The sequence below is a fragment of the Gordionus sp. m RMFG-2023 genome, chromosome 1 (assembly GCF_954871325.1).
Source record: "Gordionus sp. m RMFG-2023 chromosome 1, tfGorSpeb1-WG-v2, whole genome shotgun sequence".
NCBI lineage: Eukaryota > Metazoa > Nematomorpha > Gordioida > Chordodea > Parachordodidae > Gordionus > Gordionus sp. m RMFG-2023.
In genome coordinates this window covers 62,858,656-62,878,832 of record NC_088775.1, presented here as the reverse complement: position 1 = coordinate 62,878,832, position 20,177 = coordinate 62,858,656, and the positions used below count along the sequence as shown (strand labels likewise).

General features: G+C 26.4%; 1 protein-coding gene across 4 annotated transcripts in view; it reads left to right on the top strand.

Moving 5' to 3' along the window:
- Positions 1 to 1,438: 1,438 nt before the first annotated feature.
- LOC135931530 (protein farnesyltransferase subunit beta-like) overlaps positions 1,439 to 20,177 on the top strand; it is a 34,078-nt gene continuing 15,339 nt past the window's right edge. For all 4 annotated transcript variants that reach the window (XM_065468722.1, XM_065468720.1, XM_065468719.1 and 1 more), the window contains exons 1-5: positions 1,439 to 1,547; positions 1,588 to 1,655; positions 1,695 to 1,770; positions 1,880 to 1,971; positions 11,954 to 12,003. In XM_065468722.1, the coding sequence (XP_065324794.1) occupies positions 1,458 to 1,547; positions 1,588 to 1,655; positions 1,695 to 1,770; positions 1,880 to 1,971; positions 11,954 to 12,003 (376 nt within the window). In that variant the 5' untranslated portion in view covers positions 1,439 to 1,457. The remainder of the gene's footprint in view (positions 1,548 to 1,587; positions 1,656 to 1,694; positions 1,771 to 1,879; positions 1,972 to 11,953; positions 12,004 to 20,177) is intronic.

Sequence of the window (20,177 nt, the reverse complement as noted above, 5' to 3'; positions counted from 1 at the left end):
CACTATAAATGAGGTAGTTTTTAATTGAATTCAAGATATAAAAGATAACTCTTTTATATTAACAATATTTTTATAGTTGGTATTAGAGCTAAAATAATTTAAGTTATTCTTTTTAAAATTTATGAAAGGAGAGTACCACTAATTAAAAATGTAATTAATAGTGACAAATTTTTTTTAGGAGGGTAGCATAGGTTTTTGAAGGGGGTTTTTATCCAGTGAAAATTTTGTCATGTACACGCTGATTGTATTGATTTCTGCCATATTTTAAATATAATAACAACCAAAATCAGCTGGGAAATTTACAAATCACGTTAAAATAGATAAAAATAACACCAAAACGAAATAAGTAAATAATATATTTTATATATAAATATAACTTGATAAAATATCATTAACAATTTTATATAATATTTTTTTAATTTGTAGGAAGATTAACATTTATGATGGTGAAGAAGAAGGTAGTAAAAGTGAAATTATGGATATAAGTTCCCTTGAATCTAATTTCAATCTTAAAATTTTTGATGGAAATAAAATGATAAAGGGTACAACAAACTCCTCTATAATTTTATAAAACATAATTAGAGATGATATTTAGGCTTTTATAATCTATATAAATTATATATAAAATAGCAAAGAAGAAAACCAATAAACTCCACCACCATAAAAAAATGATTGAACCAATATCAGCTTTATTTAATGCTATAATAAAATAAAAACAATAATTGCACAATTTTAGTTAACCTAATTTTTTTTTTAGCTAACTAACCTTTTTTAGAGGTATAAAAAAATTCAAAACTTTGAGGGGCTTTTCAAATTTTTCAAGGGGCTTGAGACCCCTCCCCCTATTTGCGCTACTGATAGAAAGTAATATAATTTATACATAGATCGAGAAGACCTTGAAAGACAATCAAGAACCTTGGTATATAGATGAACATTGATAAAATTGCAGAGTTGGAAGAAATCTTTGAGTATGGGATTTCTGATAAACTAATTGCTACTGTTAGGATACTCACTCCAATTTTGTCAATCATTTACTAAATATGGTGTAAAATTAAATGATATTGATAATGATTTTGAAGATTGACCTTTTAGAATTTAATAAAATCAATTGAAGTACCGAAATTTTCATTGTTTATCTTTAGATGAAATAAGCAAAAATTACTAAGACACATCAGGTGCGCCAGCACTTTATACTATTGCAAATAGAGTCACTTGGGGGCACGGGGGCGCAGGGGATAGAGCCTCCTTTAAAATTTGAAAAGTCCTCCTAATTTTTTTTTATACCACGAAAAAAAAGGTAAGTTTTCTAAAAAAAAATAATTCAAAAAATTTATAAAGCTGACATTAATAAACACATGATCGGCCACGGTGTCAGATATAACGATCACCTGGCTTTAGACAGATGCCAGTCATCTCATTTTTGGGCAGTATATTCAAATATAACAGCTGATAGTCATATGGACAATCACCACCAGCGAGTTTTGAAAAATATTGATCAATATGATTTAAAATTTAAGGAAGATGACACTTTAACTCGTAAAGAACAAGTGATTTTAATATTTTTTCCAAATCCATTTTTAAATTCAGGAAAAAATTGAAAATAACATTCTTAAAATATTTAAACATTTTGAGTTATTAAACCATGATGAAATTTTGTAAATATATATAGTTATCCAATTTAATACTTATTTTAGTGAGCCGGAATTGTTAATTGATTCCCATGTATCATTTTTAAGGAAAGGATTACATGTTTTAAGTGATTCTTATGAAGTATTTCATTATTGATATAACTAAAAAAATATTATATATAATTATATTATTAAATTTTCTTTATATTAAAGAAGTTGATAATTTATTAATATCTAAACACTGTATATAGTGTCTGGATGCAAGTCAAACATGGCTTATTTACTGGATTGTTCATAGCCTGATTCTTCTTAAATTCAATATTCCAGAAGAGACTAAAGATAAGTTATTATTTTCTATAAAAATAAAATTTTGATGCCTTCTATATATATTTTTCAATAGTTAAATTTTTTTTATTTCTAAATTAGTTTCTATCATTTATAATATTATAAAAATATTTAACTATTAAAAGGTATAGGCATGAATTTGCTATTGGGAGTTGGGGGGATTAATTATAATTTTTTAAATGTTATTCAAGAATATCTTGAGTTTGAGAAGTTTATTAGAACAAACATTAGTGACAATAAAATAAATGTCTCAAAGAACTTTATAAAAAAATAAATATTTAAGTTTATAAAATTTAATATATATTTAAAAAAAATTAAATGTTGGAAAATAAATTAATGCACAAAAAATTCTTAAGAATTATTGCATGTATATAAACATACAAAGTATTCATAAAACAAATATGAATTATGCTAAGTATCTATAACATTTTTTTGAACATTTTCAAATATATTTAACCTTTTATACCATAATTTGCATTTAGTTGGTGATGTATTAGGGGATATTTTAAGATCCTCACATGAAAATCTGTGAGCCATTTCATGTCAGATTGATCATGATTTGGCTGACTCCTTTTAAAATTGTAAAAATTTCTGGAATTATTTAGATAAATAATAAAAATAAGAAAGCAATTTAGTTTGGCTCTCTATCATGCTTTCTCAAGATATAGGGGCTCATAGGTGCATAAAAGAGCCACCTTGGAATCTCTAAAATTTTTAAAATGCTTATATTTCAAAAACTATTTATAGTAATATAATATAATATATCATATTTTAGGTAAAAAATCTTTAAAGGTCTATCAAAAAAAAAATTGGCAATAATTTAAATCCTTAACTTGCCATTTAACTACATTGCTTCCCCGTGTTTTTAAGCAATAAAGGGAGTTTGTTTATATTTTTATTAAAAATTGAAGGAATATAGATGGCGCTTTATAAAACTACAGATTATGGGTAAAATTTTGTTTCTTATTTACCAATGACAAGATATTTTAACATTTTATACTCAAATATTTAGAATTTTTATAAAATATACCAATTAAACTGAGGGGCAGTGGGGGCAAATAATCCTTAGACACTTAATAATAAATCAAATTTCCAATAATAAATATCCTATAATTTTTTTATTATTCATTTTTATTAATAATTATAGATAGATACTCAAATTCATTCAATAATTTAAAATATATTTGAAACAAAATTTAGATAAACAATTATATATTTTAAGCTAATAAATTAAAAAGATGAATAGTTTTAATTGTCTCATCCTTATGTAAAGTAAATGATTGTCTGGTAACAGTTGAAGCACTGAACACATCTAAAATTTGTGATTTATGTATCCACAATTTGTCATTCAAGGAGGGATATGTAAAAGAATTTGATTGAGAATGCAAAAAATGAACTAACACCTCTTTTTTTTGTAAAACATAGACCATCCATTATTGATTGTCATAGATACATGTTATATCCATTTTTGTTCATTTAATATTCGAGTAAAATGTTATATTTAATATTTGCGATTCTGTTGAGTTTGAATAAAATTTGGCTTCAATTTTACCAGAGAAATTGGATGAAAAGTATGAAATTTAACGTCCCAGTATTGTACATGCTTTATTGAATCGTTTTACTGAATCTCTCTTTTAAAATTATTTGCTCTTTCTCATATTCGCCTTAAGAGAAATCTTTTCCCTAATAAAAAAAATATATGATGTATATTAAATTAGAAATCTTATACCTTTAATATTTTCCTTAGAATAGGCAAAACCTTAGGACAAGTTATAGAAACAGGTCTTTGTAAATTAGACCAGGCCACTAAACGTTTGACTACTTCCGACCTCAACACAAGCCGATTTGCCATGAAATGTGGCTCAGAGATGCCACTCAGCTTCATGATGGCAAAGATTGATTAAATTTTTGCAATTCTTATATTGAGATGCTGCTCCATCTGAAAATTAGAAGAATTTTTTGGTTGGCATAGAAATTTCAGTTAAGTAGCTGACTAAATAATTTTGGAATAAATGAACGGCAATTTTATTATGAATGTGAGTATCAGATATTATTTCTTTTAACAATTTTCAATCTGTGATATAGAATAAAATTTTAATTGATCTGCACCTATAATAAATTTTTTCAACTCTCCAAATCTCGTTATTGGTAGACAGACGAGTTAAAATAATAAGCTTGCAGACGGGTTGAATTATTTTAAATTAATCTGAACGGGCATGTTAAAAAATATAATGCATGGAGAGATCGCACGATTCGAACTGTTTATTTTGTAAAATAATATGCATAATAAAATATTCTTATGCAGCAGTTATACAATTTTATTGAGATAATAAGTAGAGATCTAAAAAAATGCAAAACTTTTTATGGATGGCGGGGGGGGGGAATAGAACTGGTACATATCACATCTTATAAACTTATCAATATTTTCATTTACCTTAAGAATAATATTTTTCCAACTATAATCCGTAGTTCCATATTTTCATATAGTGCCATCTATTTTTTTCAATTTTTGGTAAAATGTATATTTCGGAAGAGTCGTTTCGTTACCGTCGCCTACATCATATATATATTTATAAAAGGTGTCTAAATAAAAAGCAAAAAAATAATTTCGAAACAAACTCTCTTTTTGCTTAAAAGCTCAGGTAAAGCAATATAGGCAAATCGGAAGTAAAAGGTCAAATTGGCGCCAATTTTTATTGTTTATTGATAGCCGCTTAGAGATTTCTTTTACCTACAATATGAGATATTATATACTTTTATCTATAAATAGTTTTTGAGATATAAGCATTTTAAAAATTTTACATATTCCAGAGTGGCCCCTTTTTGCACCTATATCCTAGGGAACCAGGTATGCTAGTGAGCTAAAATAAAAGACTTTCTCATTTTTATAGTTATCTAAATAATTCCAGAAAATTTTAACAATTTTAAGTACGGTCGGCCGAAAATGCGCCTTTTTTATCGATTTGACTTATGGAATGGCCCATATGCCAAATATTTAATAATTTATCCATCAAGATTTGAAATAGTTTTGGAAGGATTATGCAGTAGTAATATTTGCAGATTTGTAAGTGCTACCTAGTGGCGAAGCCACAATTTTTCAATAGGAGGGGGAGTTTAAATTTTCTTCGATCGGGTCCTTACTATAATTTTTTTTTATATATTGTTAATTTTTCGGTGGTCTTTATATAATCTCCAATAAGGTTGGTTGAACAAGCCTAATTTTAAAATATAGCAGTTTTGTGCTTTGTGAGTGCTTGACTAGCCAGTATAAAAGAAAAATATCAGTAACAAGATTTTGGCCAACCTTAAGATTAAAAAGTGAGCCGATTTTTAGAAACGGCTAACTCAACATTTTAGCCAGAAAAATATTATGCAAGACTTATTTTGCTCATAAGCGGCACAAAGGTTTGAACATCTATTAATGAAATCTCGAGGCTTAGACAATATTTTTCTAGCTAAAATATAGCCGTTTTTAAAAATCGGCTTAAATCGAGCCGTTTAACAACATTATTAAAAAGTGACAAGCATTTATTCAGTAAATTTTATCAATTATAAATCATAATTGTACATTATCCGTTTGGTAGATATAAAGAAAAAAGTAAATGTCAAAATAGATATCATGCTAAAGGTATATAAAAAACGATATATCTGGCGCTCGCTAATATTTAATGCCTTTACTAGTACTTTCAATTCCTCACTCTAATAGGAGAACCACGAGAAGAAACTAAGTTACAAACAAAATGAAAATTATAACATCACGCTGTAAGCGTGAAGTGAACTAACCTTTTGGAAGCATTAATTTTGAAACTTATACTTAAACAATTAAAAGAATTATTGATAAAAAATTGTCAAAATCAGCATCATACCAGAATGGAGAATATAGAAGTTTTAACTATCTCGTTGTTAATATTTAGTGCCTTATGAATTCTTTAATCAATTTCGCCAGCCATTAAAAAAGTAACCGAATTATGAACCAAAAACTAACTATGATATCACATAAGGGTAAAGTTCGCCAAATATCTGGAAGCATTATTTCGGAAAATTATCTCAATAATTTGTGCATATTTCATACTTCATTACTGCTTCAATCCCTTTGATATATAGTTTAAAGAAAAACATTTTTGGCAAAATTAAAAAAATCGCCAAAATTGGCATCATGCTAGGAGGAAAATTATAGAAGCAATGAACAATATGTAATGCATGATTAGTACTAGTGTTGTTAAAGTTAGTTACATTTTTGCTAAAAAATAACTGTAACTAGTTATATTTTAAAAATTGTAACTAGTAACTGTAACTAGTTATATTTTTTGAAATGTAACTGCCAAAAGTAACTAGTTACTTTTAAAAATATATATGTATAAATCTAAATAATTTATTCCAGTAATTAATTATATTTTTAATATGTTTTTTTAAAAATAATATAACTATTCATATTAAAATTATTATATTATATCTATATTCTATGTAAAAATTTATAATTAAAAGAAGAGAAATAAAATAAAATAATGTATTTAGGTTTGGTCGGCGAGGCTTAATGACCCATTTATAGATATACATTTGGATCGACAAATTTTGATTGATATTCTTTGTCGTATATAGAAGTTTTTTTTGGATCATCTGTGATTAAACTTAACCTTTGCCCTATTGTTTTGAATAATTTTAGGGCTTGGGGTCCAACTGATCCACAGGTGTCTAAGACTATCTGAACGAACAAAAGATTATTAAGGTGGTTATATTTATTTATTTTTGTATTTTTAGCTTTGTGATAGAGTTGGAATAAAAAGATCTGGTAAAACGATATACACATGTATAATCCCAAGCGAGGGGACTACATTGGTTCCACATGACTAGCGTCATTCCATCAGGGCTGACGCCAGAGGGTTCTAGTGTAGAAAGAATAGAATATTTGCGGATTTCAAGATTCTATTGATATCGAATTGATGGCATAGTGTCTGGATAATTTGCCTTCTGAAAAACGACAGTATGGGGGGGGGGTGTCTAAGGCTATCGATATGAGTTTCACAAGGGACACATGATATCGGCGTTACGATTTCACAAAACGAAGACCTATAGCTATTCTAAGTTCTTCGTTGGTTAGTAAACAAGCCTAAATTAAAACTAGGTATAGTTTCTAACCATTCGTAGCCAGGGTGGCATATGGCTGAGGCTGGAATTATTTGATCTAGCAAAAGGTCGTATTGTTTTCATTCTGTATACTCTGTGCGTTTTAGAGGAGAAAGAGCGATGGAGATTTTCTGTGAACAGTTTTGAAGTGTAAGTATTCAACGCAATGTTGTATAATGGTAAATTCCAGTCTCTTTGTCTTAAATTTGGATATGAGCGGCTTGGAGAATCTTTGCTCCAGAGGTTTAATGTTACTATATGATGTGGTATAATATCCAAGTCTCCAAGTATGTATGAAAATTTAGCAACTGAGAATAAAAAGGCTGAAATGCTTAAAGATTTGGGGGAATGGATACCTATACCACCTAGCTGGTGGAAGGGCAGCTTGCATACTGGAGAGTGAAGAGAATTTGATATTTTAAATAGATTCGAAAGTATTTTTTATATTGAACCTCAAAATAATATTTCAAGGACATGAAAATTGTTGACGAACGAAAGGCATGTAAAATTTTAGGAAGGAATAAAAAATATTTGAATAAATAAAAAGCCTGATGAGCAGGTAAATGTTTTAAGACAAGTAATTCATCTATGAAATGAAATATCGTACTTTCACCTCCAATGGGTAAACCTAGATGGGTAAAGCTAGTAATGTCCACTACAATAAAATTTTAAGGTGGGCAGTTCGATTCAAGGAAAATAATTTTTTTTTAAATTTATTAATTTAAAATTTTGTTTAAATGTCTGATTGTGTTCACAAAGGGTATGCAACAATAATATGATTTCCCGTCTAAATAAATTTTCTTTTCTTAAATTGTTACATTGCTTTAATAAACCTATTTTTTAATATTATATTTCTTTACCTATTTATCACTATTCCATATTTTTTGCCCTCAAGTTGCCGGTAATATTTATAGAATTACATATAAATGTATTTTTTTAAAAATTTTACTAAATTAGATCATAGAACTTAGTATAAGGAATGATAAAGACTTAGATTATTTAAAAATTAAATATTTTTTGAATAAACTACTAAATTAGTAATCATTACTTATTAATAAGAAAAATTTTTAGACCCGGCCCGGATTTTTTATAAATATATTATATTTATTTTTGATTTTTATAGCTAATAATAGCGATTTCAAATATTTGGTTTTAAAATATACGGCCTGACCTAGATTTTTTTTAAATTTCAGGCCCGACTTGAGTATATTTAAAAAATTAAAATACGTCCCAGCCTGTGTACCCGGACCGGTAGAGCCGGGTCTGCAGGTCTAATAAATATATTCTATTTTCTGATATTTTTTTTCGGTTTAATTATTTTTTTATATAAATAAATTATATATTTTTTCAAATAATTAATTATAATTATTGTATCCTAATTTTTTTATATGAAATTGCGTTCAGTAAATAAATAATGTGTTATGAATGATGTTTAAAGTAACTTATTATGTAACTAGTTACATTTGAAATATAACTGTAACTAATAACTAGTTACATTTGTAAAAATGTAACTAAATGTAACTAGTAACTGTAACTAGTTATATTTCAAAGTAACTTTTAACAACTTAGTTCTTACTGTTCATCGATTAGATTTTTTTAGCCAAAAAACCAGTTATAAGCAAAGTAAAAATTACGGCAAGTCTTAGGCCGATTATTAAATATCGAATTTTAAATTATAAAAAATTAATTTGGTCTGAATACATTTAAGGTTTCTCTTTCCCCAATTTCAGATATTTTTGAATCTTATGATTCTATGATCTTCATAGATGTTAATTTTTTTCAGTTTGTTTAATAAATATTGTAGTAATTTATATCTCATTAAACAAGAGCACAAAAGCTGTTAAAAATATAATAAATGAAATATCTAAAATAAGTTTTACTCATATTATCATTATAAAAAATTCTATCATCTTTTAAAATATTGATATATTTATATTTAATAACGGCATAAAAAGGTAGTCAAATAGATCTGCGGCATATCTGTGCTTAACATTTGTTGAAATGGAATAAATGAATGATTGTTTCTTCACAATGAAATTGACAAAATAGATTTTTTTCAAAAAGGAATATTCCAAACTAGACACGTTTTTTGCAAGATAATTTAAAATTATTTAAAAAATATATAAGTCGAATGCTATAGATCAAAATTATTATTTATAAATTAAAAACATAAAAATTGGTGTTTTTTAAATTTTAGGCATTTATATTATCAATTTAGTAAATTAAAATTTAAAATTTTTTGTTTATTTTTCTGATGCTATCTGATATATCAAGAATCTTTCATTCATTTGAGTAATAAAAGTATTCAAGAAGGGGATAAAGTTGTTTATTTTATATTTGTTTTGACTGATCATATTAATATTGGAATGATGAGTAGGTCAGTACCTCGAATACTTGTATCTAAGATACAAGATCCTTTTGAATACTCGGTGTTCCCATTCTAAATCGCTAAAAATTGGGATTATATCCCCTAGAAAATTTTTAAAGTAAATTTGAAATTAATATTAATATGCTAGGGCAATAAACACTTGTATTTAAATTGAGAATTTTAAAAAAGTCGCTAAAAATGGAGGAAATATCATCCAAATTCCCAATTTGATTTGGAGATATAATGGAGATTCCCAATTTTTAGCGATTTAGAATGGGAACACCGAGTATGCAAAAGCTTGTTTCTTGTATCTTAGATAAAAGTATTGGCAATACTGCCCAACTCATCATTCCAATATTAATATGGTCAGTGAAAAATACTATAAAATAACCCCTTCTTGAATACTTTTATTACTCAAATGAATGAAAGATTCTTGATATATCAGGTAGCATCAGAAAAATAAAATTAAAATTTTTAATTTTAATTTACTAAATTGATAATATAAATGCCTAAAATTTAAAAAACACCAATTTTTATGTTTTTAATTTATAAATAATAATTTTAGTCTATAGCATTTGATATAAAGATAGGATCGGGATCGAATATTAAAAAAAATGATCTCGAATCTTTTTTTTTCGGGAATCTTATATTAATTTCCTTATTTTTTTTCCGCCATATATTAAATGTATTGACAACCAAAATTAGCTGGAAAATTTACAACTCATATCAAGATAAATTGATATTAAATAACAACACCAAATCGAAATAAGTAAAGATTATATTTTTATATATAAATGTAACTCTATAGAATATCATCACCAATTTTATGTAATTTTTTTTTAATTTATAGGATGATTAACACTCATGGTTGTGAAGAAGAAAATAGTGAAATTTCAATTATTGAAATAAGTTCCCCTGAATCAAATCCCAATCTTAAAATTTTAGATGGAAATTATTTTTAAATAAAATTTAAAAAAGACACTGTACAGGCTGAATTTAAAACCTGTATAAACAAAGAAATGATAAAGGATTCAACACAAATTTTGTTAAACATATAAAAGTATATTATTTATATGTGGCTAAAGGGGACATGGTTATCTTAAAAATTTAAGTTTACAATATTGTCTACCTTTATTAAAAGCTTCCCAAGATGGTATAGGCAAAAGATTTTAAGAAATTATTTTCCTATGATATGAATATAATAAGGCTTTTTTAGCACCAATATCACTTAAGAACTTATGGATTGAGTCGGACGATAAAGAAAAAAAAATACTTTCAAAATACATTATTAAAAGAAGCCCTTAGTGTAGTACCAGAGTATATAATCAAGCTCAAATTATAACATCAATAGATTAAACATAAAATAAAGAAAATGATAATTATTTTTTCTTTTGGTGAAACAAATGTTGCTGAGTTTACAAATAACATTGAACTGGAGGTTTTAAATTATATTAAAGAAAGTCGCAATACATTATAAATGCTTAATTATTATCCTTCCATTAAGAAAATCTTTTTAATAATGCTGCAATATCTTCATCGGCTCCAATTGAAATATTATTTAGTTTTGGCACTATGTTAAGTACGCCGAAACGGCAAAGGTCTAATGATAATTTGGTTATATTATAAAATAATAAATCTATAAATTATCTTTAGAAAATTAGTATTTCAACTCCCATTAAAAATATTAATCGCCCTTCTCTATCTATGCTAAAAATTGGCTAATACTAATATTAAAATGCCTGATTATTATAATTAACTCATCATGAAATATTTTATTAATTATTGTAATATGTTACGTTCTTCACAAATAAATAATAAAAACTGTATTTTATAGTGTTGTGATGATTTAATGAAACATATTGACGATTAAATTAAAACCCAAATAATTAAAATATAGACAAAGCATTATTAAAAATTCTTTTATTATTCCTTTTGTTATTTTAATTATTTTTGCAAACAAAATAATTTTATATGAATGAGTTTTAATTTAATCGTCAATATGTTTCATTAAATCATCACAACAATGTATAAACTATTCTTATTTAATTGCTAATGATAATTTAAAAGTATCTATTTAAGATACTCTAATTAAGCAAAAGATACAAGTATCTTTTATCTTGTATCTTTTTGATATTTTGAAAAAGATACTATTATCTGAGATTCATTTTTTCACAAAGAATCTATATGTATCTAGATTCTTTTTCCGGATGAGACCTGCCCAACTCTGAGGTATATAAAATTAAATTCAAGAGCTCTGCTTTTGACTCAACAATGATAAACGGTAAAATTTGAAACCTATATATATGCAATAAGAGGTTAGAAACATTGTAAAATATTAATAATATAAAACAGTATATTTTTGGAAAATATTTTAGCCGGTATTTTGATTTTTGCCCCCCCCCCCACTGCATGCGCGCCTAACTTAAATATAATTTTAAAATAATCTTCACAAATTTTAAGTTTTTTAAAAAAATTATATATCCTGCAGAATTATATCATTCCTTGATAGATGTCAAGCTGAAAAAGGTGGATTTGGAGGTATCCATATTAAATAAGTTAATTGTATAATATTAATTTCCTACTTTTTAATAGCTCTATTTACAACAGAGATCTGTAAAGCCTGCCCCACCCAAAAGCCCGGCTTACAGGTGAGGCTGGGCTAGCTAAAGAATTATAACAGGCCAGGCAAAAATTTAATGGGCCGGGCCAGGTAATTTGTACGTAATAATTTTTTGGGCCAGGTAGGAGAGTTATATATAAAAAATTAGCAGATCCTCGAAAATCATTGATTTTTCATAAAATTATTTTTGTTATATTTTTTTGAATTTCAGGCTAATATTTTGATTAATCCTATTTAAAAATAAATTACAAGATGCCTTTTTCTTTGCATTCTAAGAGCTGTCTATCTAATTAAAATGCAAAATCATAAATAATATAATAAATTCACAAAAAATTAGTTATTTATCATATGATACAATTACAAATACATGATACAGATATCAAGCACAATTGATTTATAAAACGTTTGTTGTAGAAATCGATAGCCATAGAGGAGAGATATAAGAGTCTTAATTAACATTGGGTAAAAATTTGATGTAATATATTAAAAATGTGATGGCCGAAAAATTCGTACAAATAAATTTAATGGGACAGGTACTCATCGTGAAATTATAACGAGCCTGAACGTGCCTGACATTTTGTAAAATTAATGTGTCGGACTGGACAAATTAAAAAGATTATACTGGGTCAGGCTAGGCTGAGCAATTTGTGCAAAAAATCTTGATGGGCCAAAACGGGCCAGGCTTTGTAGATTTCTTAGTTGAGATTTCTTAGTTGAATTACGGAAAAAAAATCTCCGAAAAAAATTTATGCAAAAAATAATTCTTACAGAAAATAATTCACCGAAAAAAAGTTCCCATTTTTTAGATCCTAAAAAGTTTATTTAATTTAGTTTTAAAAAATTATCAAAATTGGAAAGAAAATCCTCAGGAAAAACTTCCCTGTTATATATTTTATTTTTCCCATTGTTAAATATTATATTATTTTGCGGAATTGTTTATATTAATTTATATTATTCAATTTCATTATCACTTTAACATCATAATTTTAAATAATATTTTCCTTTTATTTCATAACAAATATTCATAATGCTAATAATGAATCTTTATAATATTTTTCTTTTTATAATAATTATTAGCTTTTTCTTTGAAAAAAAACATCAATTCCTCAAAATCGATAGTTTTAAAATATTTCTCAGAAAGTTAATAATGTTCCGAAAAAAAATATATTAATAATTTCTCTAAAATCGATAATTTTATAATATTATATAAAAAGAAAATGAATTCTCCGAAATAATATTCTTAAACATAAATAATCAATTCGTCATATTATATTTCGAAAAAAGAAAATGAATACTCCGCGATAATAATATTCTTCAAAAAAAAATCGATATTTATCATCTCTCTTTTTAGATATAGACCCATCTATTCCGGATTAGGTCCTTAGCCTTTTCCAACGACCTTTGGCTGTGTCCATGTTATATATGAATTTTTCTTATCGAGACATTAACATTGCCTTGATCCAATATATATTTTAGTCCATTCTGGTTGTCCAATTGTACAAGATTGACTCCTCTGTTGTATGGTTTTTTCGGTACCATCTTTTCTGCTTCCCTGTGTCTCCCTAATCATTTCCAGATTTTTAATCTATCATACTTGTTTATAGCGGTATTTTTCTCCATGGCTGTTTTCACCGTTCCTACCATTCTAATGGAGAAGTTAATATGTGATTTTTCGATATTCCCATCTAGAAAATATTTCGCCCAATACCTCTGGGTTCTCTCTGATATGGTGGTGGTCATTCCTTTTACCTCCATTAATCGCATATAAGTGTCTACCAAACAAGTCACATGGTGTTTTTGAATGGTCCCGCGAAATTTATGCGAACTCTTTGCCATTGTATTTTTGGAGTATTGTCCGCCCATGTGTTACATAATTCGCATTGATGGCATAATTCTTCTATTCCGCTGTCGATTCCGGGCTACCATACATATTGTCTGGCTAAACTCTTCAATCTGACAATTCCTTGATAACCACTATGTAATTCGTTTATTTTTTTTTTCACAATTCTGTTGCAATTATTATTATTTCCTCTTTGTATAAACATCCGTCTTCCACCCATAAATTACTTTTGCACATTCCATATTTTCTTAATGTACTTTCATCTTTTGACTTGAATTGAGTTTTTATACTCTCCTTTACTTTTATAACTTGTCGTCGTTTTCGACTTATTTCCGAATTTCGTGTACTGATATAAGATGTTTGTTTATAAAATATACTTCATTATTATGGTCTTTGTTCTTATCTTTCATTGGACATCTTGAGAGTCCGTCTGCCACTTTGTTCTCTTTACTCGCTTTGTTTTTTATTTCACAATTTTACCCTCCTAACATTAGAAACCATTTGAGCAATCGTGGTAAGATTATATTTGCCGAACTTTTGTTACCGAATATGTATATAAGGGGTTTGTGGTTAGTCCATATTATAAAATTTGTCCTAAATATTCATAAAATTTCTTTACCCGAATACAAGTGCTAATACTTCCCTTTCAATAGTTAGGTATTTTTTTCTACCATCGATAGTATCCATGAAGCAAAGCCTATGTGATTCTTGGATCCGTCTTTCTCTGTATGAGACAATACGGCTCCTACGCCCTACATAAACACATCCGTAGTGAGTTGGATATCCTTCTTTGGATCAAAATGGACACTGGGGGATTAGTCAAACATCTCTTTAAAGTTTCAACACTTGATCCGCATTCTTTGGTCCATCAGAAATTGTTACCTTCCTTTATGGAGTCATAAAGGGGCCCCGCGATTTTTGAAATTTTTTTTTTATATCGCCCTAATAGTGACTGCAATTCGTTGACTGATTCAGGAATTGGACCATATATCGCTTCCAGTTTCTCGCCTGAGGGCACTGGAAATAACATGTCCTAATTTTACTTTTTCTTTAAGAAATTTGCTTTGTACATTTTAGCGCTAACGCCTTTGGTGAATTTAAAAATTATAGGTTGGTATCTCCGTCTCTTTTAGTATGTTTCAGAAAATTTATAACGGTGCTATTTTTTTATCGTTAGCTATAAGAATCTAGCATATCGTCATATTTTATTTTATTAGTGGACTTAGGAGCGAATTTTATAAATAACTTATTTAAGTCATAAGTTGACAATGCGAAGATAAGTGCTGCCCGTTTTTTCATTATCTGATATATCATTTAAAATGAAGTAGGCATACAATTTTATCCGAAATGTCGTGAATGAATCTGTTTTCCTTAATAGGAATCGATGTTGGTATTTTAGATAATTTTATAACGTAGTTTTCCCGGATTTTTTTCACCGCTATTGTTATATATGTTATTTTTCCCATTGTTAAATATTATATTATTTTGCGGAATTATCTTAATTTATATTATTTAATTTCATTATCACTTTAAATTCAGCATAATTTCAAAAAATATTTTTCCTTTTATTTCATGCCTTTTAATATTTTTCTTTTAATAATTATTAGTTTTTCTTGGAAAAAAGAAACACAATTCTCCAAATTCGATAGTTTTAAAATATATTCAGAAAGTTAATAATGTTCCGGAAAAAAATATAATAATAATTACAATAATTTCTCGAAAATCGATAATCTTATATATAAAAAAGAAAAAAAAATTCTCCGAAATAATATTCTTAAACAAAATAAATATTAAAAAAATGAATTCTCCAAATCGATAATAATATTCTTCAAAAAAAATAAATGAAAAAAATCGATATTAATCATTCCCCAAATAAAATATTTAAAAATTGAGAAAATTTAAAAAATATAAAAAAATCCTGATAAATCTTAACCAAACTTATAAACAATAAAAAGGGGTTATTGTTAAACTTAACTCAATTGTCCCTAAACTAGTGTTTTTATGGTTGTGTAAACCCCAAACCCGGGGTTTGGGTCTAAAAATCGACTAAACCAACTCTGACCTCGAACACCAACACAGACCTGGAGCAAAAACCAATTTATAATTGTTTTTTGTTGAACTTAAGAAGGTATATATGTTCAATATATTATTGAGAGCTAATAATCTATTCATTAGGAGGACACACGTTTCTTCTCGATAGGCTAATCGAAGATTTGGGGGCCAGGAATATTTTTATCAACACAAAATAATAATATGGGTATCAAATAAAAGGTATTTTAATTATACCTTAACTGTAATCATAATTATTATTCAAGGTAGGCGGTTCTAGGTCATGAAGGGTCAGGAATATTTTTAACAATGCAAAAAAGTTAATTTAATTATATTTCGATTGTAATCATAATTATTATTCTAAATGGACGGGTCTAGGTCTTTGGGGCTAGAATATTTTTATCATCACAATTTATCAATATGGATAGTGATGTTAATCAACTAAATAGTTATTGAAAAATATTTTAATTTTGATTTCGTGGTTATTCACGACATGAATAACTAAAAGTTTTATAGTGAAAAAAAAATAAGGGATTGGTTTTGTTTTTTTGTTTTATATTTTTATTTATATAGTTATAATAATACAAAAAGAAAAATATTTTATTGCTTTATTTATTAAATAAAAATTTAATTATTAAAATGGAATATACAAAATAAAAAATAATATGAAACAAAATAATAAGGAAGAAAAGGTAAAAAGAAAAGTATATAATATTTTTTTCTTTCATCAAGGCTGGGCAGGTGATGTAGAAAAGAAATCTATAATATTAAAAGCCGTGTCGCACTCAAAGTGTCACAATTTACATATATTTTAAAAATCGTGAATTTAGAAAAGCGTCTGTGGCTTAATCGGCAAGAGCGTCGCTTACAAATCTGAAGGCATTGGGTTCTAATCCCAGCAAACATGTTTTTTTTCTAATCCAACTTGATAATTTTTTTTTTCCCTATTCCAACTTCATATACTTTTTATAAATTATATTAATTTCCTTATTCTTTTTAATTTTTATTATTTGGTACTCAATAAAAAATTTAATTTTACTAGATGAGGGTTTGTATATTGTTATCATGGAAACAGATTTCGGATTTGGAATTATTAAGAATGAGTCTTAAAATTGGCTTCAAGAAATTGAAAACCAAATTATCAAGATACCTAATATTTATATCCAAATCAAATTTAAATTTAACATAATAGGTGAGATAATAAATACCAAGGTAAAATAAACGAGAACGTCCCCTGCTGCATCCTTTCGTCAGAATCTATGACATGTGGGCTGAATAAAGGAGTTTTAATGTTACAGTATGTCTCTAAGAATTTTGAATAAACAGGAAATTTGGGATAAAAATAATTTATGAAATAAATGTTCACGAAATTTGCTTTTGAAAGCATTTTTAAAGTCAACTTTGATAATAGCCATGTTAGGAGGAGGATTTGGAATACAAATGGCACGTGAAGCTATTTTGCCTTCTCCTTAAACATTAAATCCTGATTGATAAGTATACTTAATAAGTTAAGACCCTGGAGTTTTTACCCATAACAATTATTTTTGCTAATAATCTTCTAAATAGCCCATTGCAATTAGGTGGATACAACCACTGTGTTTGTGAGATAATCTGGTTGCCCCCATAATTGATTCGAATCTTTGATGGGAGGTCTTTTTTTTGAAAGAGTATTTAGGAAGGTTTTTAAAGCATTTAAATGATTCTTTGAGAAGAATGTAGATTTTATACGAAGTGAGAGAGCAAAAACCATTGCGTCTGGATGTGGAAAATTTCTTAAAAGAATTGATAAATATCATAACTTCACAATTTTTTTATTCCATATTTTCCATAATATATTTGGCCTTTTCTCTAAAAATTTATAGAAATCTTGCAAAGATGAACACGGTTAATCTATTCCTATCATTTGATTCATTTGACTATTCTGATTCATCCATCATCAAATGAAGGTAAAATTTATCATTTATCCATACGGAGAAAATTCTGATTACCCGTCATTCTTGACGGGCTATCAGCTAGTAATATATAAATATAAAATTTAAAAAATCGTCTGGGCATATAAAAAATAAATTATAATTATTTTCACTCTTTATAATACTTATTTTTTTTCTCACTTTAAAATATATTAAAAATACCGTTAGATATTGATATCTTGTTTGAGATGATTATTATTCTCTCTATTTTTTATTCTCCAAAATATAAGGTATAAGGAAAAATGGGTATAATTTTTTCGTAATATTAATCCCCACACTTAAAAATATGCGAAATGTTATCTTTAAAAATATTACAAAACATTACTGACTTTGTTATTATATATATATATATAAAGTATTTAAGAATTAGTGGGGGAGGGGTAACTAAGCCATTTTTCACAAACTCAATTTTCACAAATCTGCCGCAAAATAAAAATTTTAACCAAATTTCTCCCGCAATTGATCATACATACCCCGTTTTCTATAAAAGTTAAAACAAATTTTTCTAATTCGTGAGTATAAGAGTCAGAAATTAAATCTTGCAGAGTAATGAACCGATAAAGTTATATTAATTATACAATTTTTAAAGTTAAAAAACTATGAATCAATATAAACAAAATTTGTTTCTTTATATACACTGAACGTAAAATAATTTATTCAAATTTTACAAATTTTTTTTTTTAATTTAACAATCATCTGTCTGGATTAACATTATTTCGTCTGTTAATTTTACAAAAATATGAATCGTCGGTCTAGAATTAAGACTAAGAGTGATATGATAATGTAGGTGAACTTGGTAAAGACTGATAGTATAATGGGTGTGGCGAGAGTTCTTCTTATTTGATATCTCTAAGGTGTCTTATAAAAAAAAAATTTGTAAATGACTAAAATTGTCAATTTATTGGATTATCATGCGCAAATGTTTAAAATGAGAAAATCAATATTAAAGTTTAAAATCAAATATAGGAAAAACTTGTTGTTCAATATATTTAAAAATTTCAGAGTTAATTTATCATATTGTTAATTAATTATTGGCTAAAAAATTTTAATATAAAATTTATTTGATAAAATTAAAATACAAGTGAAGCAAATATAACATTTTATGATTTATTTTTGGTGTTCTAAATGCTTTATTTACATTTTTTTATTAGAATTTAATAAATTTAAATATATTCAAAACAACAACTTGAAATCATTGAAATTAACACTATATCTTAATTTTTTCTAATTTATTCATGTAATATTGATCTTTAACAGGAATTCTTGATAATTGATTACATTTTTTAGTATATAAATCATAAAGTATTTTATAATTGAGACTTCCTTTAAATTATTGAAAGTAAATATAATAAAATTATTTAAAATGTAATATCATTTTTCATATATTTGAGCTGAATATGAAAAAATAACTTTATTATCATATCAAAGAAAAAAAAGGATGTCATAATGCTATCAACTTTTCACCATGATAAAAATGTTAATAAAAATGATTCAAGCAAGCCTGAAATGATAACATTTTATAATATAACTAAAGGTAGGTTAGATATGGTGTATTGACAAAAAATGATACAATTATAAGAAGGTCTTACACACTTCTAACATAATATTAATTAATTCACATAATATAACACACAAAAATATCCACTACAAGGAGTAATTTTATATATAAAATTATTAATGAAACTTATAAAGTCATAGTACAAAATAATGAATTATAATAAATTTTAAAATCAATTATTAAAAATTTACCTTGACAGTAAAATAATTTAGGATAGATATGGAATAAAAATATTTTACGATTTAATATGGAAAAGCAAAAAATTAAAAAAGAAGGAAATATAACACGTGATTAAATAAGATAATAGGATAGGTCATGTTTATGAAGCAAAAATTACATCATTATATGCAAATAGCGCAAAATTGACAGTACTATAACTTTGGCAAAAATCAATATTTTTTAATCTAGTTTTTATTTATATATATATATATATATATTGGAAGTAAATAAGTTATTATCCACTTCTAACTCAAAAATTTTGAAAATGTCGAGGCACTCCAATTCTTGATCGAGGAAAGAAAAATTCACTAATTTCCATAAACATTATTACATATCTCATAATTTATAAAAAAAGACTAATTCAACAGAATATATTATGAATAATATAAAATTATCCTAGCCAAGTACCAAATTATAACATTTAGAATAATAAAAACTAATTATTACAACACCTCT